Source organism: Rhinolophus sinicus, chromosome 14 (assembly GCF_057876585.1).
Source record: "Rhinolophus sinicus isolate RSI-liver-muscle chromosome 14, RSI-T2T, whole genome shotgun sequence".
Taxonomy (NCBI): domain Eukaryota; kingdom Metazoa; phylum Chordata; class Mammalia; order Chiroptera; family Rhinolophidae; genus Rhinolophus; species Rhinolophus sinicus.
The window spans coordinates 143,668,606-143,695,677 of NC_142514.1; the positions used below are offsets into that span (position 1 = coordinate 143,668,606).

Here is a 27,072-nt window from a genome sequence, read left to right on the forward strand (position 1 = left end):
TGGCTGACCTATACTTAATTTAATATCATTTTATCAACTCACCTTTTTATCAACTCACCTTTACTAAAGCCTTTAATGATTTCCACAGAACCAACAACTCTTTTCCCACTCATATTTCATTGGTTAACATATTAGCTTAAATTCTGTAATTGAAATTGTAACTCACATAAACAGGTTTTCCAACACACTCTGGTTCTTGGTGAGCACACAGTTCAACTAGTGAAAGAATAAAATGTTTGGGTCTTCTAGAGAATAGCTTGAGGTCTGTGAGTTTCAGTGTATTTTGGGTATTAGTCACCCCGGTCTTTCCTCATCTGACTGCCAGCTCAGCTCAGCTCAGCTGGAGCCCACTCTTCCTTAGATTCCAGCAGCCTGCAGGATTCTATCCAGGAAAGTCTTCAGGTGCTGTTCAAGATCCTGGCCATACAAAACTCAGGAGACTTATACAAAATAGCTTTGGAGTGGGTGACCATCATGCATGGCCTGGGTGAGTGCAGGCCTCTAGCTGGGCTGATGGGTGGGACCTAAGGCAGGATGGCCCAGAGCGATGGCGTGAGATTTGGGATTTGGGTGGGGAAGATCTGAAAGACAGAGTGAGGATCTTCTTCAGGGCTATTTCTTGGGTGGAGATGAGCAGCTCTTTATTCACAGTGAAAGGTTTCTGTCCTCCAAGCAAGGTCCTCGGGTCCTGCTGAGCAGACTGTTTTGGGGTGGGGCAGCCTGAGAGGTCAGTACCAGGCTGGACCCCCTTGCAGAAACTAGAACCCTAGTCTCTCTCCAGTGTTCCTCTGGCTACTCACACAGGTGACGTGCTGGAGGTGTGGGTGACTTTTCAGCAGAAGTGGATTTTTCTGAATAAAGTTCTACATGAGATGAAGATCCAATTTCCCAGTTCTGACCTGGTAGGGAAGGGGGTGAGGTAGGGTGGACGAAAGCTACTGAATAGTGATTGGGAGGGGGGAGCTGCCCCATCACATCCACCCTCACTTTTACCCTCTCCTTCATCACAGGACTCCCGTTTCAAGGCCATGGATGATCAGTATCGGACTCTGATGCAGATCTCTGTAGCTGACCCTCTGGTTCTGTCACTTATAGTGCCCAGTGCCAAGCGGAGCCCTTATTTCCAAGGCCAGCAGCTGCAACAACTGCTGCAAGCAGGCTCAGCAGAGCTGGAGGGCATCATTATTGCTCTGGAAAGTGTGCTCTATGGGTTCTGTGCTCACTTCCCCCGCCTCTTCTTCCTCAGTGACGGTGAGCTAGTGGCCCTGCTGGCTGCCCCACTAGAGTCATGTGAGGCCCAGATATGGGTGCGACGCTGCTTTCCTCATGTGCATGCTGTGAGCTTCAAGTCTATCCCAATAGACAGAAACATGGAGGACCAGGAGTCAAAGCCAAGCACACAGACTCAGGTAGAGGCACTTGTAGTGCTAGGGGCAGGTGGGGAGGAGGTGAAGCTGCAGGAGTCGCTTCCTTTGTATCCAGATCTCCCCAAATGGCTGGCATCGCTGGAAAAGTGTCTGCGTTTGGCATTGGTGCACATGCTGCAGGACTGTGTGGCTGCCCATCTGGCTCTGGGCCCGTCCCTAGACAAGGCCTTCAAGGAACTGCCCCAGCAAAGCCAGTTGCCCCTGCAACAGTATGTCCACCACTGGCTAGATTTAATCAAGGCTTTCCCATGGCAGTGTGTGCTGGTGGCAGAGGAGGTGGTATGGCGGGCCGAGATGGAAGAAGCGCTGCTTGAGGGGAGGACCCTGGCCATGGTCTCCGCACATGTATGGAAGCTAGAAGGACTGGTGCATTTTGCACGGGCCCAGAGGGCCTACCAAGGTGGGCAGCCCCTGCCCTCTGTCCGCCAGACCAGCCTTCTCAGTGCCCTACTAGTCATGGCAGTGACTCACCGGGATATAGCACAGCTGCTGAAGGAGCACCAGGTCTGTGATCTGGCAGACTTCCACTGGGCCCGCCAACTCAAGTACCACCTGGGTTCATCTCGCACCATCCCCAAAAGTCCCCTGCAGAGTCTCAAGACTATTGTATCTACTGAGAATTCTCTGTCACCAGCAGCATGCTGGATAGAGGTGCTAGGCCGGTCCTTTCTGTACAATTATGAGTACCTGGGTCCCAGACTGGAGTCTCTACCCAGCCTGCTGCCTGAGCGCCCAGCCCTGGTACTGTTATTGGCCCTGGAGGAGGTGGCCTGTGGGACCTTACTGGGCCCTGATGGTGTGGGCAAGGTAGCCATGGTGAAGAACCTGGCACAGGCCCTGGGGCGCCAGCTGGTGATGATGCACTGCCTGCCTCAGATGGAGGCCCAAAGCCTGAGCAACTACCTGAATGGTGCCCTGCAGGGTGGTGCCTGGCTGCTGTTGGAGGCAGCTCAGTACCTGCCCCTTGGCTTGCTCTCTGCCCTGGGCCAGCGCCTGGCTGAACTGTACCACCTCTATGCCCCACTGTACCGGGAAGCTTCCGGAGGCATCAGTACCATCGACCCCACCCACTCCCAGTTCCTTGGCAGTGGCTTCTTTGAGAAACATCACGTGTATATGCGTCTTGGCTATGGCTGTCTCCTGACAATGACTGCCCTGGTCCCTGCTGTGCCCGCCAACCTGCGCCTGCTACTGCGGCCTGTGGCATTCACACTGCCTAACCTACAGCAAGTAGCCGAGCTGACCCTCCTGGGTGCAGGGATGCGGGATGCCTCCCGCATGGCTACCCGCCTATCCAAGTTCTTCTCCCTAGAGAGTGAGCTCGTGTCTAGGCCCCTGCCCTGCCGCCTGCGACTGCTCAAGCAGGTACTGGCAGACATGATACAGTCTCTAAATGTGACCAAGGAAGCACCCAACTCCCAGCAGTCCTACAGCCTAGCTGCCATTGAGGAGGCCGCCCTAGTGCGTGCTTTGCTACACTCCCCACTATTCAGTGTCCTCGATGGGGTCCATCTTCACAACCTCCAAAAGCTGCTCGGTGGGATCTTTCCCAGTGCCAGCCAGGTGCTGGCAGAGCCTGTGACCCACAGGCTGAGGAAGCCACTGCTGGTGGAGGAATTGAGGCAGGCAGGCCTGCATCCCAGTCCTGATATTTTGGGGTCCCTGGAGCAGCTGAGCCAGGCCTTATGCCGGGCCTCAGGCATTTTGCTCCTGGGCCCTGCAGGCAGCGGCAAGACTACTTGTTGGCACAGCTTATTTCAGATCCAGAATCAGCTTGCAGACAGGGAGGTCACCTCAACACCGGGCTATCCACCTGTGGAAATTACGCACCTGTATCCCAGTGTCCTCAGCCCCCAGGAGTTCCTGGGATGGCTAGAAGGCTCCTGCTGGCACCAAGGCATCTTCCCCAAGCTGCTGCATGCAGCCAGTCAGTGTAAGACTGTGAACCCAAAGAGGAAGACACAGCGATCGGTGGGGATCCAGCACTGGATAATATGTGATGGAGCCTCTAGTGCTGCTTGGCTGGACTCTGTCACTTGCCTCCTGAGCGACCCCCCCCAGCTTACCCTCCCCAATGGTCAGCAGATAGAACGACCCCCAAGTACTTTTCTCCTGATGGAGGTGGGAGACACAACAGGCATGTCCCCCACAGTGGTGGGCCGCTGTGACCTAGTGTGGTGTGGTGGGGAACAGACTTGGCAGGGGATGCTCAGCATCCTGATGGCAGCCTTGCCCCATGAGTACCCCCTGCAACCCCAGACGGTCACTGAGCTCAACCACCTGGCTGAAGTGCTGGTGCCTGCAACATTCCAATTCCTCACCCAGCAGGGTGCCAGCTCCCTGCTGCAGGCACATGGGCAGCAGGCTGTTTGCCCAGGCGTGGCTGAAGTCACCAGCCTGGCTCGCCTTTTGCGTTGTCTGCTTGACCGCCACCTGCGCATAGATGAGGAAAAGAGGGCACATATCACAGGTGAAGGGAAGGGAAAGAGAGGGCTGCTATGAGAACCATGGAGGCTTGAGGATAGATGGCAGATGGCTAGAGCCTGGGGCATGGGTTCTTTGGTGGACTTGGGCTGGGGACTGAAAGTGAGAAGTAATAGAGCCAACTTCTAATCTCCCCCACCCCAACTTCTTCCTGCTGGGGCTCTCATTCTGGCCATGGTGACCTTTGCAGAGGACCTCAGCTATAGTGATCCTGTAGCCCAAAGCTTCAAGTCCTCACAAAGCAGCTCTCTGAACCAGTCCCAGGTTGACGGCGATGATGTGTCTCGTAAGCACAGAGAGCACTTGCTGGGTGTCAGCAGCTTTCTTTTTGCCTTGATCTGGGGCTTTGGAGCCCACCTTCCCTCCAGGTATCTACAGGGGTTGGGGACAGGGGATGCAGAGGGCTGAGATGGACTGGCCCATGGGAGTCAAAACCCAGGTGACATGCCTGTCGGGGGTGGGTGGAGTGTGTGCGTGTGTCACAAATGGTACTGTTGTAACTGACACTCTTGCTTGTATATCCATCTGAGCAGGCTCTGGCCCCTCTTTGATACCTTCCTGAGGGGTTCTATTAGTTGTCTCTCCAACTATCCTGAGCCATCGCCCTCAGCATTGGTGTTTGATCTACATGTGTGCCCTGAAGATGGGACACTGGTCCCCTTCACTGGCCAATACCTGGGCAGCCGCTTGAAGGGACTTCCGGGCACCTTCACTCCTTCTCCCCAGGTGTGAGGACAGTGTGTGACCCCCTGGGGTTGGGGTTTGAGGAGATATCCTGGGGGAGTCTACGTTCTAGGCCCAGCTGAGGCTTCCATTCTTTGATGTTTTCACACAAGAATACATGAAGTATTCTGCAAGTACAGCTTTAAGACAAGGCCTCCAGACCTTTACTTTCATCTAGATTACTGTCTTAAACCGGAGATGCCACAGTAAGCCCTGCTCCTGTCCTGCAGACTGAACGGCTCTTGTATGTGGTGGACCTACTTCTGATGGAGGGACACCCAGTGCTGCTGGCTGGAGAGGCAGCCACCGGGAAGTCCGCATTTGTGGAGGTGCTAGTGGAGCCACATCACCCTTGCACGTACAGCCGCATCCACCCTGCCTTCAGTACCATCCACCTTCGCCTTCTGCTGAGCCGAGGGGTCCAGAGCCAGGCACAAGTCAACACATGGCCTGGGCGGCACCTGGATTCTAAAGGCTCCCTCCTCTTCCTGCTGGAGGATCTGCACCTGGCTGCTTCTGGTGAGGAGCCGGGAGGAGGGGAGGAAGGAGCCATTGTCCTCTTTTGAGACTGTTAAATCCCTAGCAGTAGTCACTGACTCTCAAATATACACCTATAGACTAAACTTCAGTGTTCCTTCCATTCTTAATATCTTCTCAGTCTACATACACTCCCTGAATAATCTTACTCTTCTCATGGTCCCTTCCACCGTCTCTATGCTTTCACTGCTAAATCTTTATCTCCAACCCAGGCTTCTCTTCTAAGCACTAGACCTGTTCATCTAACTACCTATTGTGTATCACTACCTTGCTGTCCCATTGCACCTCAAATTTAACCCTGAACTCATCATCTTCCTCCAAAACCTGCTCCTGTGTGTCCTCTTTGTAACACCATCCATTTAAACCAGAAATCTTATTGACATCTCTCTCACCAATGTCCAATCACCATCACTCTCAATTCTGCCCCCTAAATATCTCTCAAATCTTTCCACTTATTTCTATTCCATCTTCCCTGGTTCAGGTAGTCATTACCTGGAACTTTGGCAATGCTCTTGCAAGATTCCTTGTGACGAGGCTTTCTTCTCTAGACTCACATTATGTGCTCCAACTGGACTCAGCTATGGACAGGCATCCAATGAGTCATGCTTCCTCTGGCCTCTGGGACTGCTGTCCTCTCTGCCTTCTCTCATCTATTGATCTGGCTAAGTCCTACTTATTCTTTACAAATAATCTCAGGCAATATTTACAAGAAGCCTGAGCCTCCAGACTAGGTTAGATACTCATCCTGTACTCTGTACAAAAACCTGTGACAACCATGGTTGTATAATTGTATGTTTACTCATCAGCCCCTTCCACCACACTGTGAGCTTCATGAGAACAGAGATGTGTCTCATTAATTTTGATAGACTCAAAAGGAAGTAAGTGCTCAGTAAGAGTTTGTAGAAGAAAAGATAAGAAGGGAAAGGGGAGAAATTGTGATGAAAGTTTGAGATACTGGGAAGTTTAAAATTTAAAGTTTCTAAAGTGGTGTGTTTCTAAATTGTGACAGGCTCAGAATATGGCCATGGGAATGGGAAGAAATGAAGAATAGGCACAGAATGGTAGAGTCAAGGAAGTAAATGGGCTAAAGCATTAGATGGATTGTCCAGTTAGACACTGAAGTCCCTCATGGAATGTAGAAAATTTGAATCAGGTGGTATAAGCACTTGATAATAGTAGGTACAATTTAGTGTATGCTATGTGCTACATACTTTATCTCTGTCATTGTTAGTGTTCATAAAAGCCCATTGAGATGGATATTTGTTATGATTACTTTAAAGATAAACAGAGATTTTATAACTTCCCCAAGATACTCTAGGCAGTACGTGTCAGAACCAAGAGTAAGATTCAAGTCTGTTTAGCACCAAAACTTGTAATTTTCTCCAACTATATTATTTGGCCTTCTCAATGAATTTGCACAAACAATCAGGTTGTCAGTGGATAATAGAAAGGGTAAATTCGGGTCAGTGAATGACAGCTGGAAAGAGATTTCATCAAGAAGGTTGAAAACACTGTAGAGCGATGTTTATTATAGCTGGCAGTGTAAATTGGGTGACAGCCACCAAAACATCCAGTATAAAATAAAAAATTAATAGACATACAATAAAACAAAAAACAAGAGAAAACAGTCAATAAAAACTGACCCTGACATGGTCTAGAAGTTGAATTTAGCAGACAAATACTTTATAGAAGCTATTATAAAAGTTATCAAGCACTTAAAGGAAACTATGTTCTTAATGAGTGAACTTATAGGTAATCTCAGCAAAGAAATGGAAACCACTAAAAATAACTAAATGGAAATTTTACAACTGGAAAACACAATAATTAAAATGGAAAATTCCATGGATGGCTTAATAGATTGGAGATGGCAAAAGAAAGAGTTAATGCACACTGAAGAACAGAAACATATTGAATATGAATAGAGCTTTAGTCTAACACATATATAATTGGAGTTGCAGAAACAGAAAGAAAGGATAATAAGAATAGGGCAGAAAAGCTCTTTGAGGAAATAATGACCAAAATTTCCCCAACTTTCTCAGAAAATATTGACTTTCAGCTATAGAAAGCTCAGTTATCCCCAAGTAAAATAAAAGAAAACCACACTTAGGCACATTAGTCAAACTGCTGAAAAATATAAGAAAGAAAAATTTTGAAAGTGGTCAGAGACAAGACAAGACACATTATGTACAGATGAACAATCTTAAGAATAGCGGTTAATTTTGCATCAGAAGTAACAGTCCAGAGGATGCTGGTACCACATCTTTAAAGTACTAAAAGGAAACAACCTGTCATCACAGAATTCTCTATCCAATAAAGACACCCTTCATAAATGAGGATGAAATAAAGTTAGTTCAGATACATGAAAGCTGAGAAAATTCTCAGCTGCTAAAACTGCACTGTAAGAAATGCTAAAAGATGTTCTTTAGGCAGAAGGGAAATAATATATGGAAACTCAGATCTACAGAAAAGAATAAAGAGCATCAAAAATGGTAAATATGTAGGTAGGTACATATAAATAACTATCTTTTCCATCTCTTAATTTCCTTAAGAGACAGTCGATAGTTTAAAACAAAAATAATAACATTGTTAGATGGAGTTGGTAATGTAAGTAGAAGTAAAAAAGAAATTGGAACAATAGTAAGAGGACAGGGTAGGGAGCAGTGAGTAAAATTATACTATTGTAAGGCTCTTACATTTGTGAAATAGGAAGTAGGAAAGGTCAAGCTATGAAGTGTGAAGTGGTAAAATATTACTTCTGAATATTGATAAAGAGGCATCACTAAATAATAATAAAGAGCATAGCTAAAAAGCCAATAAATAAAGGTGGCTGGTTAGGTCAGTTGATTAGAGCATGGTGCTAGTAGCACCAAGGTTGCCGGTTTGATCCCCGCATGGGCCACCTTGAGCTGCGCCCTCCTTAAAAAAAAAAGCCAATAAATGAAATACAGTGGGATACTAAAAACTTTCAAGTATGTAAAAGGAAACAGGAAATGAACAACAGAAACTAAAACATAGAAGAGACAAATAACAATATGATGGACCTTAAACCAACCATATCCATAATAACACTAAATGTAAATGGATGGAGGAGGTCCAAGATGGTGGCATCATAGGAGCACACTTAATTCATCCCCTCTCATGAGCAAAAGCAAATATACAGTTACTCCTGTGAGACATCAGAGCATTGAATGAATAGTTTTAATAAAAGAGAAAGAGACCAAATAGAAAAGGCTGGGAAGCCAAAGGAGCCCTCCTGGATCTGCGGGAACTCTCCATGGTGGGAGGAGGCTGTGAGTGCCATTGTTTATGTTGAACACTACCCCCACACACACACACTTTGAGCTCTAGTCCCTTGTTTTGGTCTACCTGCAAAGTTACCACAGTGTTTCTCAGCTACATTGCCTGGAGCTTTTTGCATCCAACAAAGGGATCAAGCAGGAACCACAAGGCATCACCACAGCTATCTGGCCTCCCTTCTGAGAGCTGCTCCTGGTCTACAGGCAAGTGTCCTATGTGGTATAGCCCTGCTCAGCTTCAAGGGGCTTCACAAAATTACCTGGCACATAAAGCCTACACAGAGGTCTCTTCTACATGGGACCGCTTTGGGTACAAAAAACAAGAGCGAGAACCTGTATGAAGACTGGAGAGCTGCAGGAGCTCCCTGGGGACTGCAGGAATTCTCTGGATTTGGAGGGGCTGGTGAGTGCCATTGTTTATGTCCCCTTCCACTTCCATAGAGTGGGTGGAGGCTCTATCCAGGTGTCCTGGCCTGCCTGAAGTTCACTGCAGTGTGTTCCCAGACACATTGCCCGAGCCCATTTTGGCCCAAACAAAGGGTGCAAGCAGAATCAACAGGCATTAATACTCCCTACTTGGAGCTGCTCCAGCTCGGTAGGTCAGTGCCCTGAACACCCTAAGCACCCACTCGGCTTCTACCACCTTGCCAAAACCACCTGACACACACAGTCTACACAGCCCGCTTCTACATAAGGCCACTTTTCCAAGACTGGAAGAGACAGCTATTTTGTCTAACTTATATAAACAAACATAAAAAGTTAAACATAATGAAAAAAACAGAAGAATATCTCTCAAATGAAGGAACAAGAAAAATCCCCAGAAAAAAACCCTAGGGAAACAGAAATAAGTAATTTGTCTGATAAAGAATTTAAAGAAACAGTCATAAGGATGCTCCAAAACTTGAGAGTGGAAGAGAGGAACTTAGGGAGAACTTCAACAAAAAGTTAGAAAGTATAAGAAAGAACCAACTGGACCTGAAGAATACAATAACTGAAATGAAAAACACATCAGAAGGAATCAAAACAAATTAGCTAACATAAAAGAACAGATCCATGACCTGAAAGACAGAATAGTGGAAATCAACCAATCAAAACCGAAGAAAAAAAATTTATAAAATGAGGATAATTTAAGGGTCCTTTGGGATAACATCAAGTGCACAAACATTCACATTATAGGGATCCCAGAAGGAGAAGAAAGAAAAGAACAGAAACTTTATTTAAAGAAATAATGGCTGAAAACATTTCTAATGTGGGAAAGGAAACAAACATCCAGGTCCAAGAAGCACAAAGAATTCCAAACAAGATGACCCCAAAGAGACCCACACCAAGACTTACTGTAGCTGAAATGGCAAAAGTTAAAAGAGATAATCTTGAAGAAAGCAAGAGAAAAATGAGTTGCATACAAAGGAAACCCTATAAGGCTATCAGTTGATTTCTCACCAGCAACTTTATATGCCAGAAGGGAGTGGCAAGACATCTTTCAAGTGCTGAAAGAAAGGAACCTACAACCTAGAATAATTTACCCAGCAAGGTTATCATTCAAAATTGAAGGAGAGATAAAGAGTTGCCAGAACAAGCAAAATATAAAGTACTTTATCACCATTAAGCCAGCTTTATAAGAAATGTTAAAGGATTTTTTTTTAAGGAGGGGCACAGCTCACAGTGGCCCACACGGGGATAGAATCGGCAACCTTGGTATTATTAGCACCATGCTTTAACGAACTGAGCTAACTGGCCACCCCTAAAAGGTCTTCTTTAAGTAGAAAAGGCCATAACTAGAAATATGAAAATATGAGAAAGGGGGAAACTTCACAGGTAAAAACTAATATTCAATAAATATCACAAATCAGACATTTAAAAAGCTACTATGAAGATTAAAAAAAGTATCAAATCAACTCAAATTACAATAAGTAGTTTGAAGGTACACAACATAGAAAGATCTAAAATATGATATCAGTAACATAAAGCATGGATGGAGAGGGAAATAAAAATGTAGAATATATTTGAACTTAAACACCTATCAGCTTAAAATAAGACTGCTATAGATAAAGAATGATATACTGACAAACAAATGAGAAACAGAAACTCATAGACACAGACAATAGTTTAGTGGTTGCCAGAGGGTAAGAGGGGCGGGGGGTGGGGGGTGGGAGATGAGGGTAAGGGGGATCGAATATATGGTGATGGAAGGAGAACTGACTCTGGGTGATGAACACACAATGGGATTTATAGATGATGTAATACAGAATTGTACACCTGAAATCTATGTAATTTTACTAACAATTGTCACCCCAATAAATTTAATAAAATAAAATTAAAAAAAAAAAAAGAATGATATACATAAACCTCATGGTAACCACAAACCAAAAATCTACAAAAGATACAAAAAGAACAAAGAGAAATGAACCTGAACAGAACACCAAAGAAAAATAGCGAACCACAAGGGAAGAAATCTAAAGAAGAAGAAAGGAACAAAGGACAACTATAAAAATATTAACAAAATGGCAATAATTCCATATGATCAATAATTACATTAAATGGAAATGGGTTAAATGTTCCAATAAAAAGGCATAGGGTGGGTGAATGGATTTAAAAAACATGACCAATCGATATGCTGCTTTAAAAAAATGACCTATCAAAAACTGAGGGTTGCTAGAGGGGTGGCGGGGTGGGGATAAGGGGAAGGTGAGAGGTTTAGAAAATAGTCGGTAACCACAAGATGACCACGGGGTTTTGAAAATTAATTTGGGGAACGTACAGAGGGATAGTGGATGGGGGAGGGGGGTTCACACAGTGTGAGGGATATAAATGATAAACGTCTAAGTTTTGCTCTGTCTTGTGCACCTGAAACTAATAAAAAAAAAAAAAGACCTATCTATATGCTGCTTGAAGAGACTCACCGCAAACTGAAAAACACATAGACTGAAAGTGAAGGGATGAAAAAAGATATTCCATGAAAGTAGTAACTAAAAGAAAGCCAGAATAACAATTCTTATATCAGACAAAACAGACTTTAAAACAAAAAATGTAAAAAAAAAAAAAAAAAGACAAAGAAGGACATTACATAATTATAAAGGGGTCAGTCCAACAAGAGGATATAACTATCGTAAATATCTACACACCCAACATAGGAGCACCTAAGTATATAAAGCAAATATTACTGAAAATAAGACCTACCCCGAAAATAAGCCCCAGTTAAGACAGTCAGCCAGATGGACGCATTTAGTACATTATGACAATGTTCCAGAAGAAGATGATATGACTGTATTTGAATAAATATAGATTGCTGTACAAGATATCCCCTGAAAATAAGCCCTAATGCATCTTTTGGAGCAAAAATTAATATAAGACCCGGTCCTATTTTCAGGGAAACATGGTAATGGACATAAAAGGAGAAATCCACAGTAATACAATAATAGTGTAGGGTATTTTAATACCAAAATCAAAGGATAGATCACCCAATCAGAAAATTAATAAGGAAATAATGGCCTTAAATATCACATTAGATGAGATCAACTGAATAGACATTTATAGAACATTTCATCCAAAAACTGCAGAATACACATTTTTTTCAAGAGCACATGGAACATTCTCCAGGATAGATCACATAAGAGGCCACAAAACAAACCTTAGTAAATTCAAGAAGATTGAAATCATATCAAGCATCTTTTCCAATCACAATGGCATGAAACTGGAAATCAACTACAGAAAGACAAGTGGAAAAACCACAAATATATATGGAGACTAAACAACATGCTATTAAACATTACCAATGGATAAAAAAGGAGATCAAACAAGAAATGAAAAACTATCTTGAAACAAATTAAATTGGAAACACAACTTTTCAAAATTTATGGGATACAGCAAAAGCAGTTCTAAGAGGGAAGTTCATAGCTATATCTCAAGAAAAAAAGGAAACCCCAAATAAGCAATCTAACTACACCTAAAAGAAGTAGAAAAAGAAGAACAAACAAAACCCAAAGTGAACAAAAGGAAGGAAATAGTTAAGATCAGAGCAGAACCAAACAAAATAGAAATTAAGCAACAGAAAAGATGAATAAAACTAAGATATGGTTCTTTGAAAAGATAAATAAAAGAGACAAACCTTTAGCCAAACTCATCAAGAAAAAAAGAGAGCCAGATAAGTAATATCATAAATGAAAGAGAAGTTAAATTAACACCACAGAAATGCAAATATTAAAGAATACTATGAACAATTATATGCCAACAAATCGGACAATCTAAAAGAAATGGATAAATTTCTAGAAGTATATAAACTTCTAAGACTGAACCAGGAAGAAATACAAAATCTAAACAGACCAATTACTAGCAATGAAAGTGAAGCAGGGGCCGGCCCGGTGACTCAGGCATTTAGAGCTCTGTGCTCCTGACTCCGAACGCTGCCGGTTCGATTCCCACATGGGCCAGTGGGCTCTCAACCACAAGGTTGCCAGTTCAATTCCTTGAGTCCCGCAAGGGATGGTGGGCTCTGCCCCCTGCAACTAAGATTGAACACGGCACCTTGAGCTGAGCTGCCTCCCAGATGGCTCAGTTGTTGGTTGGAGCACGGGCTCTCAACCACAAGGTTGCCAGTTTAATTCCTCGACTCCCGCAAGGGATGGTGGGCAGTGCCCCCTGCAACTAAAATTGAACATGGCACCTTGAGCTGAGCTGCTGCTGAGCTCCCGGATGGCTCAGTTGGTTGGAGCGTGTCCTCTCAACCATAGGTTGCCGGTTCGACTCCCGCAAGGGATGGTGGGCTGTGCCCCCTGCAACTAGCAACGGCAACTGGACCTGGAGCTGAGCTGCGCCCTCCACAACTAAGACTGGAAGGACAACAACTTGAAGCTGAACAGAACCCTCCACAACTAAGATTGAAAGGACAACAACTTGACTTGGAAAAAAGTCCTGGAAGCACACACTGTTCTCCAATAAAGTCCTGTTCCCCTTCCCCAATAAAATCTTAAAAAAAAAAAAAAAGAAAAGAAAAGAAAGTGAAGCAGTAATCAAAAGACTTCCAACAAATAAAAGTCCAGGTTTCACATGTGAATTCTACCAAACATTCAAAGAAAAATACCTATCCTTTTTAAACTAATTCAAAAAATCGAAGAGGAAAGAATGCTTCCAAACTCATTTTTAGGAAGTCAGCACCTTGATACCAAAGGCAGATAAAGACATTACAAAAAAGAAAACTGCAGGCCAATATCCTTGATGAACATAGAAGTAAAAATTCTCAACAAAATATTAGCAAACCGGATTCAACAATCCATTAAAAGGATTATACACAATGACCAAGTGTAAGTCATTCTAGGGATTAAAGGATGGTTCAACATACATAAATCAATTAATGTGATACATTAACAAAACCATATGATTATCTCCACAGATTCAGAAAAAGCATTTGACAAAATTCAACATCCATTTATGATAAAAACGCAACAAAGTGGCTACAGAAGGAACATATCGCTACATAATAAAGGCCATATATGACAAACCCTCTGCTAATATCATACTCAATGGTGAAAAGCTGAAAGTCTTTCCTCTAAGATCAGGAATAAGAGAAGGATACCCACTATCACCACTTCTATTCAACATAATATCGGAAGTCCTGCTACAGCAATCAGACAAGACAGAGATATAAAATGCATCCAAATTGAAAAAGAAGTAAAACTCTCATTATTTGTAGATGGCATGAAACTATATATAGAACTCCCTAAAGACCACCAAAAAAACTATTAGAACTAATAAATGACTTCAGTAAAGTTGCACAATTCTGAATCAATATAGAGAAATACGTTGCATTTCTATACATCAATAATGAATGGTCAGAAGAAGAATTAAGAAAACAATCCCATTTACAACTGCATCAAATATACCTAGGAATAAATTTAACCAAAGGTATGAAAAACCTGTACTCTGGAAACTATAAGACATTGAAGAAAGAAACTGAACAAGATACAGATAAATGGAAGGACATACTTTGCTCATGGATTGGAAGTATTAATATTGTTAAAATGTCCTTACACTTTCTCCCTAAGATCAGTCACAAGGCAAGAATATCCACTGCTTCTATTCAACATTGCACCAAAAACCCACATCAGCGCAGTAAGAGAAGAAAAAAAAATAAAGCCTTTAAAACTAGAGAAGACAAAATAACACTGTCTCTACCGGTATATGACATGATTTTGTACACAGAGAATCCTGTGGAATCTACAAAAAAAAAAAAAAAATCCTACAAAACTACTGGAATAAATAAGTGAATTTAGCAGGGTCACCAGATACAAAGTCAGTCTATTGAAATCATTAATATTTCTATATCTTAGTAACGAACAATCGGAAATTTTAAATAGTGTTTAAAGTATCATCTAAAAGCTTAAAATATTTAGGAAAAAAGTTAATTTAAGATATACACTGATAATTATTAAATATTGCTGAGACAATTAAGTTCGTGAACTTGTTGCAACAATGTTGTTAACCTTTTTTGATATCACAGGGATTATTCATTATGAATTTGTACCAACTGGACAAACAATTAACCAAGTTTACTATTTGGAAGTGCTGAAAAGGCTGCATGAAAAAGTTAGACGAACTGAACTTTTTGCCAACAATTCATGGCTCTTGCATCACGACAATGCACCAGCTCACACAGCACTGTCTGCGAGGGAGTTTTTAGCCAGTAAACAAATAACTGTATGGGAACACCCTCCCTAATCACCTGATCTGGCCTCCAGTGACTTCTTTCTTTACCCAAAGATAAAGGAAATATTGAAAGGAAGACATTTTGATGACATTCAGCACATCAAGGGTAATACGAAAACAGCTCTGATGGCCATTCCAGAAAAAGAGTTCCAAAATTGCTTTGAAGGGTGAACTAGGTGCTGGCATCGGTGCATAGCTTCCCAAGGGGAGTACTTTGAAGGTGACCGTAGTGATATTCAGCAGTGAGGTATGTAGCACTCTCTCTAGGATGAGTTTGTGAACTTAATTGTCAGACCTCGTGCATCACATTCATGAATCAGAGGAGTCAGGAGTCAGTATTGTTAAGGTGCTCGTCCTCCTCAAACTGATCTACAGACTCGATGTAATGCCAATCTAAATCTGAGCAGGCCTTTCTTTTTTTTAGAAATTGACAGGCTCATTCTGAGACTTTTGTGGAAATGCAAAAGACCTAGAATAGCCAAACTTTGGAGGTCTAAACTAGTGATTTCAAGACTTACTATACAACTACAGTAAGCAAGAAGATGTGGTATTGGTATAAGGACACAGATACAGACTAACGGAACGGAACAGAGAATCTGATATAGGGTCAATTTGTTTTCAGATAATGTGCCAAGATAATTCAACGGGAGAAAGTCTTTTCAACAAATGGGCTGGAACAACTGCATATCTGTGTAGGGGGAAGAAATGAACCTTGAATCCTAACTCAAGATACATACTAAAATCAATTATAAATGGATTACAGACCTAAATCTAAACAGTAAAACTATAACTTTTTTTAAATGTTGGAGAAAAATTTGTGTGACCTTGGTTAGAGGCAATGATTTCTTAGACAAGACACAAAAATTAGATTTTACCAAAATGAAAACCCTATGCCCTTCAAGACACTGCTAAGAAAATTATAAAATATGCCATAGAAAATATTCATGACACATATATCTGACAAAGGATTTATACCCAGAATATATAAAAAGCTCTTACAATTCAATAAGAATACAAACTCCATTTTTTAAAAATAGACAAAGGAACAGACACTTCACAGAAGAAAGATACATGTGTGGCCAATGGCACATGAAAAGATTCTTGATGCCATTAGACATCAATGAACTGCAAATTAAAACGACCATGAGATAGTAGTTTACACGTACTAGAAAGATTATAATTAGAAAGACCAAGAATAACAAATGTTGTGAAATGTAGAGCTATTGAAACTTTCACACTTTACTGGTGGGATTGTAAAATGATACAAACACTATTAAAAAAGAGTGTGGCAGTTTCTTATCAAATTACATATATACTTACTATAAGACCCAGCAATTCTTCTTGTATTTACCTAAGTGAAATGAAAGCATATGTATGTTCTCAAATAAACTTATACGTGAATGTTCATAGCAGCATTATCCTGAATAGTCAAAACCTGGAAACAACCTAAATGCCCATAATGTGTCGATGGATCTACAAATTGTAGTATTTTCATAATAGAATACTACTCAGCAATAAAATGGAATATACTACTGATACACACAAAACACGGATGAATCTGAAAATGATGCTGAGTGAAGGAAGCCAGACATGGTAAACTGCATACCATATGATTCCCCTTATATGAAGTTCCAGAACAGGCAAAGCTAATCCATAGTGATAGAAATTAGATCAGATAGAAATTCCTGGGACAATGTGGTAGGGGAATTGACTACAAAGGTGTATGAGGGAAATTTCTGGGGTGATGAAAGTGTTCTAAATGTCATTGGGGTGGTGGTTACACAGGTATATACATTTGTCAAAGCTCACTGAACTATACATTTAAAATGTGTACATTTTATATGTCATATCTTAATAACGTTAACTTGATGAAATTGTGCATGTGATATAACTCCACACTCTGACTGTGATCATTGCACTTTTCCTCCTATTGTGGGCTCCATTCATCTCAGCTTCCAAACTTTCCTATCCATTAACCTTCAGTTAATGAATAATTGGTCATAATGGGAGGATTTGGGGGAGAAGAGAGAAGAAATTTCTCATTTTTAGGGAGAGTGTAGGGGAGAGAGAAAAAACGTGGACACGACCAAGTCCCAATACATCAGATGCACAGAATTCCTTTAGAACCCTGTGTGTGCTGGAAGTAAACCCAGCGATGCAGAAATAGGAGGAACAGGGTGACACTGTCCCATGGACTCATGTCCTCACTGTTATTCTTAATGTCCCATAGACCCAGAGAAGAGCTGTCAGCCAGTGTTGGAGACTCTGCGCCAGGCCATAGATGGCACTCTGTGTGCCCACAACACCTTGGAACTGCAGACGCTGCAGCCTGTAGTCAACTTCTTTGCCACAGCCACAGTGCCGGGCTTCTGTGAGCGCCCCCTGAGCCCACGCCTTTTTCGGCTCTTCACAGTGCTGGCCTTGAGCAGTATGACCCAGGCCATGCTGTTGAGCAGGCACACACCTATCATCCAGGTCTGGCTTGAGCATTTCCCCTCTGTGGAGCGGGAGGGTGCTCTAGCAAGAGCCCTGGTCCGGGCCTCGGTGGAGGCCTGGGAGGCTGTGGGCAACTGCTTTAAGCCTTCACCCCTCCACCCACACTACCACTTCTCCCTGCACTCTGTGAGCCAACTACTGGGCAGCCTGCAGCTGCTGCCGACCAGAACAGGCTCTCGAGGTTTTCTGGACTACCCCAACCACCAGGAGCACTTGCGCCGGGTGTCAGGCTTGCGTGGCACACGCCTGACAATTATGATGGCCATGCGCAACATGGTGCGTCTCTGGCTGCACGAGGCACAGAGAACCTTTTGTGACCGGCTAGACAGCCCTAGGGAACGCTCTCACTGTGCCAAGCTACTTCTAGAAGTAGCTCAGAGTGTCTTCTGCTGTGGGCAGGTGCCCCAGAGCCTGGGCAAGGGCCATGAGGAGGGGGAGGAGGGGGAAGAAGAGGAGGAGGAGAGAGTGCCTGAAGTGGAGTCAGAGGGGGAGCTGACCCAGTGGGAGGACTTAAGCAACAGCGGCAGTGAAACAGAGGAGAACGCTTATGGCCTTCAGGTTACCACAGACCCACCCTACAAATATTCAGATCTTGTACCAGTAAAGAATAAGGCCACAGAGAGCATAAGTCAAAAGATAAACCAGGAGGAAGGCACAGTGACCTCCAGCTGCAAACTCCACCTAAAGGGAGCTAAGAATTGGGGTCAGAAGGCATTCCAGGTGGATCTGGTCTCACCCCTGTTGCTACCAGTGCTGCTACTTTGTCCGCAGGAAAAGCCCTCAGACCTGGTCTTCAGTCAAGAGCTGATACTAGGTTCCAACTCTGAGGGCCCCAATTTATACCTGGAACGGCAGTGGGAGAGCCTGGGGGAGCAGCTGGCCACCTCAGCCGCTCAGCTAAAGCTGAGCCCCCACCTTGCCCAGTGCCGCTCAATGGCCCAGCACGTGGCCCGCCTGGTCCGGGTGCTGGCCAGGCCCCGGCAGCATGGCCTACTGCTCTCGGGGGCTCTGAGCACGGGGCGCTGTACTGCCATCACTCTGGCAGCTAACATTTGTCAGGCCCGCCTCTTCCATCTACCCTGTGAGCCAGAGGACGCCATTCTCCAGTGTCTACGGGATGCCAGCTGGCATGCTGGCATGTTAGGACAGCCCGTGGCCCTGCTGGTGCCCAAGGGTATAGATCTTACTACCCTTCATCGTCTGCTGGCCCTGGCATCCTCAGGCAGTTTCCCTGACCAGTACACAGAGGCAGATCTGGACAACATTGAAGAACATTTCCCCAGGGAGACCCTTAGTGTCAAGGAGATCATCAGGAAGGAAATGCTGCTGCAGAGGTAAGGCCAAGAACCCCACTCGAGGGGCTGCTCTGCTCTTACTCCATTCTGGCCAAAAAGCTAAAAAGAAAACTAGGGGCTGCTGTGAGGGCTCAGAAGATCAGGGCTAAGGGGTCAAGGTTGAGACTGGGGCCTGGATGGGCAAACATGGAGAAAGGGGAGGACCGTATCTGAGCTCCTGGCCCACAGGTTCTACCAGCAAGTGTGCAGCCACTTACACATGTTCATCCTGATTGGAGATGACCAGGCCCGCAAACAGCTGCCCTCCCTCCTTTTCCTGAGGCTCCTTCAACTGGCCATCGCCAGCATTGATCGCTATGAACCCTGGGACCAAGATTCCCTGGTCAGTGTGGTCCAGCACCACCTGCAGGGTGCTCAGAGTCTAGCCCCTGGTGACGGTGAGCCCTTTTTACCTGTCCTCTCCACTCAACCAGGTTCTAGGGAGGATTATTACTTAGGTCAGTGTCAGTCTCTCTCTCTCTCTCTCTCTCTCTCTCTCTCTCTCTCTCTCTCTCTCGCTCTCTCTCTCTCTCCCCCCCCTCCCTCCCCCTTCACCTCTTCTGCCCTCTGTCTTGAGCCAGGAAAGGGTCCCTTTCCTTTCCCATTCCCTTACAAGCTCACAAGTCCAGGCTAAAGCCATGCTTGTTGCAGACTCCTTGAAGTGCCCAGACCTCCAGGCCTCAATTCCCAGTGTGGCCAAAGCCATGGCTCTCATCCACCTGTCGGCTGCCAGCTACCATGGACACCTGTGCCCTGAATTGCCCCTCGTCACCCCCAAGACCTTCCTAGACTTCCTGGGCACCTTCGTGCTGCTGCAGCAACAGATGATCCTGCAGATGGAGAACAAGGCCCAGCGGTGCGTGGTCCCATTCCCTGCACTGTGCCGCCTCCAGCTCCCTCGGGTCCACTCACTGGCATATTGTATCTCCAGGATCCACAATGCCCTGGGGAATCTGACAATGCTGATTGAGCAGCACAGTGCCCACACTGACCTGGTCTTCAACTTGGAACAGCAGCTGAAACACTCCCGCAGGGTAAGGGGGAGAAGATTATGAGGCAGAGGGAGGGTCAAAGCAGGAGCCCAAAAGGGGACTTGGCAGGAACCAACCAGACTAAACCTTAGTTCTTGTCTCCAAAGAGTCCGCCTTTCCCCATGGGATCTTTCTAAGCCCTGCTGCCTCCTCTTTTAGAGCTTAGGCTCAAAGTCCCGCCGTCACATCTGAGACCGGGCTGATTCTTCTAAACACAGGAAACCCAAGTGTCTGCTTCTGGTTGACCCTAGTACCTTGACTGTGTGAAGTTCAGCATGCTTCCCAAGGTCTCTGTAGATCCCCACTGGGGACGGGGCAGGGGTTACATTCTCATGGTCACCTCTGTCTCTTAACCTCTTTTCTCCTGAATTCTGTCACTGCTAGTTGGCATACCTCTTGCTGCTATCCTCTTCCCCCACACCACTTTGTCCCTCTACCTCTTCCACAAAGTATAAAATATACAAGGCTGCTGTTTAGAGTGGGGGAATGTGGAAGGGTGGTGGCAGTAGGGGCAATTTACATTCTAGAACAGAACCAGAAATAGATTTAAGTGGTATACTAGACCTCAATGTCCTGAATTTCCTCAGTCACCCTCCTCTACAGGGCATTTCCCCGTGACCAACTTTTCTCCCATCACACCAATACCTGCCCCACAATGTTATTCAGCCACCCCACTTTTATTTTAGAGCTCCCCAAATATAATTCTCATATAATAATGTTATTTTCCCCCAGTCCAAATCCTAAATCCTATTGCTTTCTTACACAGAGCAATTTTCTTTTTGAATAAACCTCTCATATCTAGCTAAAACTGGTGCAAGTGGGGTTATCACACCTTCTATAGCCAAATACTCTCAGTTAAAAATGTTTTCCCAAAATAAAGAGAGGTTTTTTGTTTTGTTTTGTTTTTTTCATAAGAGGAATTCTGAAATAGCATGTTTTAAATTTCCTGCTGTGCAAGACTTTGATGCAGGTTTGGGGATAACTACGAAGAAGTGAAGTAGTGATCAACTCACAGGCCGATGATCTGACGTACTTTCTCTTGGGCTTTCAGGTCGTATAGCCCCTAATGCCTAGCCTGCCTCTTTTGATGGGTGCCCTCAGGGCTATCACCCAGGGTGGCACAACTCTAGGGGCATGGCTTACATTGTATCTACGTATGTGGTTTTCATTGTGCTCCACTTAAATGGTACGCCTTGGAGTTCTCATGGGGCTGGTGCCTCCTACCACTCACCACCAAGCATCACTGGCATAGATCAAACCTCAAGACTCAGCTGAGATGCAAAAAAAGAGAGACGTTCATGGAGGGTTAGGAGTCCTCTCACCCATGTTTTCCATATTCCAGTTTTTTGTCTTGGGCCCTAACTTTTCCCAAGATGATTAATACCAGGAATTGTTGATTTGGTTTAGGGGTGCTATTATATTATTCTTTGATTCCTAGGTCAGTTCTTATATATCAGAGTACAACATAAAAAACCCCAAAATATGGATAAGAAATGTTCGTAGTCTCAGGGGCATTCAGTGTCAGATTCCTTGGTCATTCACTCAGCAGTCATGATTGTGTGTACTTCTTTCCATGTCCTCCACCCAGGAAATGGCACCACCATCCACTTAGTCACTGAAGCAAAATCCCAGAAGTCATTTTGGATACCTCTATCTCTTTTCTCTCTTATATTCAATTTGTTCATTTATTCATTATTGTACTCAACGAAAATTAATTGAACTCCACATTCTTTTGCCAGGCATTAATTAATATTTATGTTTATGTCTACGTCTACATCTATGTTTACAACTAGATAGATAGATAGATAGATAGATAGATAGATAGATAGATATAGATAGAAATAGAATTCTTGCCACAGCTTTCTGATGTGACCATCCCTTTTCCCATTTTACAGATGAGAAAACTGAAATCCAGAGAGATTAGGATGAGGATTAAATGAAATCTTACATGAAGGCATTTTAAAACGCTGGCACATAATAACTATTAGGTTAGAATACCTCCTAATAAGAAAGATAAGGCACTGTTCTTGCCTTTATTGTTCCTAGTTTACTGGAAGATACAAATTTATCCAGGCAATTACAAAATAGTGTGTTATGACAGAGCAAGTCTAGGGTACTCTGAATTATCAAGAAAGACTTTCTAGAGAAAGCACAGTGCAACAGTATATAACACAGAACCACATGGGAGAGCATGGTAGACACTCAAAAACATTTTTTAAATACGTAAACGAATGAAGTACATCAAAGCTGACACATGAAGGTTAGGTACGATTTTGCATAAATGGGGATGGGGAGGAAGAATGTCACATATGCAGTATATAAGAGCATATGCAAAGGCCCAGAGGCAAGAGAATGTGTGTCACATTGGAAGAACTGAAAGTCAGGAACGGCTGGAGAGTAGAGTTCTTGGAGAGGAAAAAGAGATGAGGTTGGAAAGATGAGTAGAGGCCTTCTGGTCATGGAGGCATTGTAAATAAAATGAAAGAGTGGCAAGTGTGGTGAGGGGCATGGTGCTGCTGATGATACTTGGTTATTAGAAAACCAATCAGGCTGCAACATGGAAAATAGATTAGAGGAGGGGATTAAGAGTGGAAGCTGAGACATCAGTTGGAAGCCAGGGTAGAAGGTCAGCAGTGAGAGAGCGTGAGCCTAAGTGATGGGTACTGGGGCTAGGAATAGGCATGAGAGATGTTTAGGAGGTAGAATTGAAAGGCCTTTAAGATGGGTTGGGTTTGGAAGAAATAGAAGAGACGGAGTAAAGGTAACAATTAGGTTTCTTCCTTGGGAAACTTGGGTGTATTTTGCCACAATTCTAAGAAAAAGAACACAAAGAGATGAGTAAGATTAGAAGAGATGTGAGGAGGATGGCCAATAAATTCATTTTTGGACATGTGGCGTCTGAGTGGCCTGTGGGACACGAAAGAGAGATGGATACATACCTGTATGTGGGAAAGAATCTGGCTAGAGATAGAGATTTTGGAATTGTTAAAGTGGTAATCAAAGCCATGAGATTAGGGAGGGCACACAGAAGTGTGGGGTAAGAAGAGAAGGGGGTCCTGAAAAAAGTGGCTGAGGAATATTTAAGGGATGACAGGAAGAGACTGAGAAAGAGCAGCCACAAGTTGGAGAAAGCCAAAGGAGAACACAGTATCATGAAAGTCAAGGGAAGAAAATGCTTCGAGAGGAAGGGAACAGTCTTCTGTGACAAATGCCACTAATGGGTCTAGGAAGAGAGAGTATAGCGTAATGGTCAAGCATGTAGGCTTTGGAGTCAGATTGTATGGCAGGTCAGGAGAAGCAACCACCAACTCAGGGCTGCATCACTGGATATAGAACTCACAGGCTAAGAAGTGACAGTTCCAGAGCTCAGTCTATATCTGTGGCCTATTTGGAGTTCAACTTGGTCACCCTAACCATCAAGTGAGGAGTACACTGGAGTCCCAAGCCCACGGGGTCTTCCTTTGGGGCCTTCCCACCTGGTCCAGGATCTGGAACTGCAGCCTGGGTCTCTGTTCACAGAACCTCAACACATGTCAGCAGCAGCTAGAGAAAGGCAAGCTCCTGTACCAGCAGCAGCTGGCAGACTGTCGGCAGCAGGAGAACCTCGCTGAGAACTTAACCAAGCAGTCGGATGCCCTGCGGGCCCAGCATGAGGCTTTCCTAGAGCAGGTGGGCTCTTCCTGCCACCTGCCCTGCCCTGCTGTCTTGGGAGGGGACAGCCCCTCACAGGATACCCAGAAGAGGAGACAGGGTGATTTGTCATGGAGTCTCCTGCGGGAGGGAACATCTCCTAGGATGGCTTGAGAAATGGTCTCTTCACGGGGACTCCTAGGAGGAGATGATCCCTCTTGGCAATAACTTGAATAAGAGGACATTTCAGGAGCTCATCTCTCCTCATTCAGATGGGCAAGGCCTTTCTAGGGCCCCTGAGACAGCTGCAGGTGGCTGACTTTGAGGAGATTCGGAGCTACCGTGCACCACCAGAACCTGTGGTCCAGGTGACTGATGCGCTGTGTGACCTGTTCCACCGTGAAGGAGGCTGGGCCAGTGCCAAGCAACTGTTATGCACTGAGGACTTTTATCAGGTAGGGAATGTGGGGTACAATGGGTGAGGAGAGCGGAGGCATAAAGGGGCAACGTGGCAGGATGAGGCTGTTCTGAAAGGGGCAAGGTTCTGAACATCTGCATCTTCCCCCACCCCTTTCAACACACACTCTCCCAGGAGCTGGTGTTCTTCCCCAAGGAGAAGATGACAGACTCAGAGGTAATAAAGTTAAACCTGGCTCTGAAGGCTCCAGGTATGAGTGATGAAGCCTTGCGGGCAGTAAGCATACCTGCAGCAAGCCTGGCAGCCTGGCTCCGGGCTGTTCTGCACTACAGGCTGGCACAGCACCGAGGACTGCCCACGGCTCTGCTGCTGCAGCAGGTAGAGGCGACACTGGCTCGGGAGCAGGCCCGCCTGGCCCACTACCAGTTCCAGGCTCAGGAGATCCTAGAGCACAATTTGGCCCTGACCAAGAAGCTGGAAGATGCCCAGGCCTCCCATAACCAACTGGTAGAGAATCTCAGTTTGGCTCAGTGTGGCCAGTATCACAAGTGGCCCATAAAAGCTGCACTGCTCACGCCCATGCATTTCTGGACTACCGAGCTCCAGGTAATCAGCCCCTCCCAGATTTCCCCCAAAGTTCATTTTTGTACCACTGTCCACACTCCTCTGCTTCTCCCTGTGCCCTCACTGCCTCTCTCTGTCCCACTATGCCCTCCTTGCCATGCTTTCCTCTATACCCTGCTTTGCTCCCTGTCTAACAGACCCTCTGCCTGTACCCTCCTCACTGGCCGATACCCTCTCTGGTCTTCCCTTCCACACCAGAAGTTGAAGGGGCACTGCATGACTGTGCTTGGAGATGCCCTCCTGTGTTCAGCTGCCATCGTCTACCTGGGTCCCTTCCCGCCACTGCGGCGCCAGGAGATACTGGACAAGTGGCTGGCTCTGTGTAGGGGCTTTCAGGAGACCCTGGGCCCAGATGATGTGGCTCAGGCACTGAAGCAGAGTCAGAAATCTGTCACCATACCACCAGAGAAACCCCTGCTCTCCACACGCTCTCCCTTCAGCCTTCTGTCCTTGCTGAGCTCTGAATCCGAACAGCTCCAGTGGGACCGAGACCTAAAGCCCCAGGCAAAGTCAGCCCGCATGGCAGGCCTCCTTCTGCGAAGTCGCACCCACTACTTCAGTTGCCGTTGGCCTCTGCTACTTGATCCCAGCAACCAGGCCCTTATCTGGCTGAACACACTGCCTCGGGAAGAGACTAGATGCTTGGCCCCAGGTCCCACCACGGACAGAGGTAAAGTCAGGGATAACAATCACAGTGCTTCTCAGGTCCGAAGTGCTCACCACTCTAGCCACATATGGTCTTCCTTTTTATAATGAAGACACTACATTTTTGTGGCCGGGACATCCCAGATTTCACCAGCCTACAAGATATTACTAAATTAGGTCACATTTGTATTTTGGGGCCCATATTACCATGATTCTGAATCTACATGGCTGACCAGTGCATAATCTTCCACTTCCTTGGTCTGGTCAGCCCTACTGGAAACTTGGCCTACAACTCAGAGCTTTACTACTGAATTTGTCCTATGTTCAGGAATTCTAGGGAAATATTTCTATTGGCTCTGCTTGGATCGGGGATCCATCCTGGTGGAATGTTGGAAGGAGCATTTTCTAGGGGAAGGAAGCGAGGGTGTTTATTTCCCATAAGAAGGGGTTAGGGGTTGCGTTGGTGAGAATAACAGACATCTCCAATGGAAGGTGTATGATAGAGATCTGTAACATAGGCTCTATAATCAGGCTATCTGGGTCAAATATCTGTCCTTTGCTAGCTATTGAGCTAAGGCAGTGTAACTACTCTCTCTAAACCCTAAGTTTATTTGCCAATAAAATGAGGGTCTTAATTATACCCACCTCATAAAGTACTGTACTAAGTGTGGTAATTCACGTAAAATGGGTTCACACAGTACCTAATATGTAATAAGTTCTCTAGAAACCATTTTGGAGAACATCGTTATTACTACTACTATATTACTGTCACCATTATTACAGCCCACCCTTTGGCCATCCAGCACTACTTTCCATTGCTCCCACACACCATTACAAAAATGCCCATTATAGAATTATCATATGTGCAACTATACATGAATCTACCCCCTCTCTAATAAGAGACACCCTGAAGTAACATCCAGCTGCTGCGTTTGATTCTGGGTCCAGAAATTCTGAATGGTGTTCATTGCTCTTGATCAGATCTGGATGTGGCTCTTCACGTTTCTGTGACCTATGACAGTTCCTATGCTATCACACCACATTAACACACCTGCCATGCAAAGTGAAGCAAAATCAAATCCAAATAACTACAATATACTTCCTGCTTAGAAACTGGGAAAGGAAAAGAAACAAACATACTGTGTATTAGTCTCTAGCATGGACTGCCTAATACCAGACAGAGATAGTAAGGCAAATGATTAGCATTATTTCACTGGCTCAGGAGTTCTTAGACAGCCTGTTCAGCCACCCTGGGTTCTGATAAATAGTATGTTTTTTGCCCACTCTTCCCAGGGCTGTCTGTGAAAGGAAAGTTGGACAAGAGTCCCCTGTTTGTAGCTACCTTAAATGTCCACTTCCTATTGGAATTGGAATTGGTATGTGGGTTTAGAATTTGCCTGAAATTAAGCAGACACAGATCACTCGTTACCAGGTGGGGGATTTTCTGGCTAATCCCCTTAAGTATCTCATCTTTTTCCTGCAGATTTCATTTATAAGGATTCTATTAGCTATTAACCAATGCCAGAAATCTTGGTACATTCTCATTCTTAAATTCAAACTATACCTTCCCGCTTCTATCTCTTAACATTGGTTCTGGGGGCTCCCCCAATTCCACTAAGGTTTAGTGTAATTGTCATCCATCTAAACCTTGACCTTCACCTCAGAGCTATCAGGAAGAAAATAGTCTGCATAGTGATCAGCCATGGAATGTAGCTGCTATTCCTTTGG

At 44.7% G+C, this 27,072-nt stretch overlaps 2 protein-coding genes across 3 annotated transcripts in view; one reads left to right on the top strand and one right to left on the bottom strand.

Moving 5' to 3' along the window:
- Positions 1–27,072, top strand: part of LOC109460454 (dynein heavy chain domain-containing protein 1) — a 70,062-nt gene that overhangs the window by 37,513 nt on the left and 5,477 nt on the right. The window contains exons 21-34 of the mRNA XM_088791613.1: positions 362–487; positions 805–902; positions 1,011–3,897; positions 4,102–4,279; positions 4,445–4,637; positions 4,865–5,153; positions 17,397–18,996; positions 19,186–19,394; positions 19,648–19,852; positions 19,928–20,030; positions 23,547–23,696; positions 23,930–24,112; positions 24,250–24,681; positions 24,898–25,369. Of these exons, the coding sequence (XP_088647739.1) occupies positions 362–487; positions 805–902; positions 1,011–3,897; positions 4,102–4,279; positions 4,445–4,637; positions 4,865–5,153; positions 17,397–18,996; positions 19,186–19,394; positions 19,648–19,852; positions 19,928–20,030; positions 23,547–23,696; positions 23,930–24,112; positions 24,250–24,681; positions 24,898–25,369 (7,125 nt within the window). The remainder of the gene's footprint in view (positions 1–361; positions 488–804; positions 903–1,010; positions 3,898–4,101; positions 4,280–4,444; positions 4,638–4,864; positions 5,154–17,396; positions 18,997–19,185; positions 19,395–19,647; positions 19,853–19,927; positions 20,031–23,546; positions 23,697–23,929; positions 24,113–24,249; positions 24,682–24,897; positions 25,370–27,072) is intronic.
- Positions 1–27,072, bottom strand: part of RRP8 (ribosomal RNA processing 8) — a 61,008-nt gene that overhangs the window by 8,383 nt on the left and 25,553 nt on the right. Inside the window, exon 8 of one of the 2 annotated variants that reach the window (XR_012497496.2) lies at positions 3,731–3,860. The exons of the other annotated variant lie outside the window; for it this stretch is intronic. The gene's annotated coding sequence lies outside the window, so the exon portion shown is untranslated. Of the gene's footprint in view, positions 1–3,730; positions 3,861–27,072 lie in introns of those variants that run through there. 2 annotated transcript variants of the gene reach the window in all.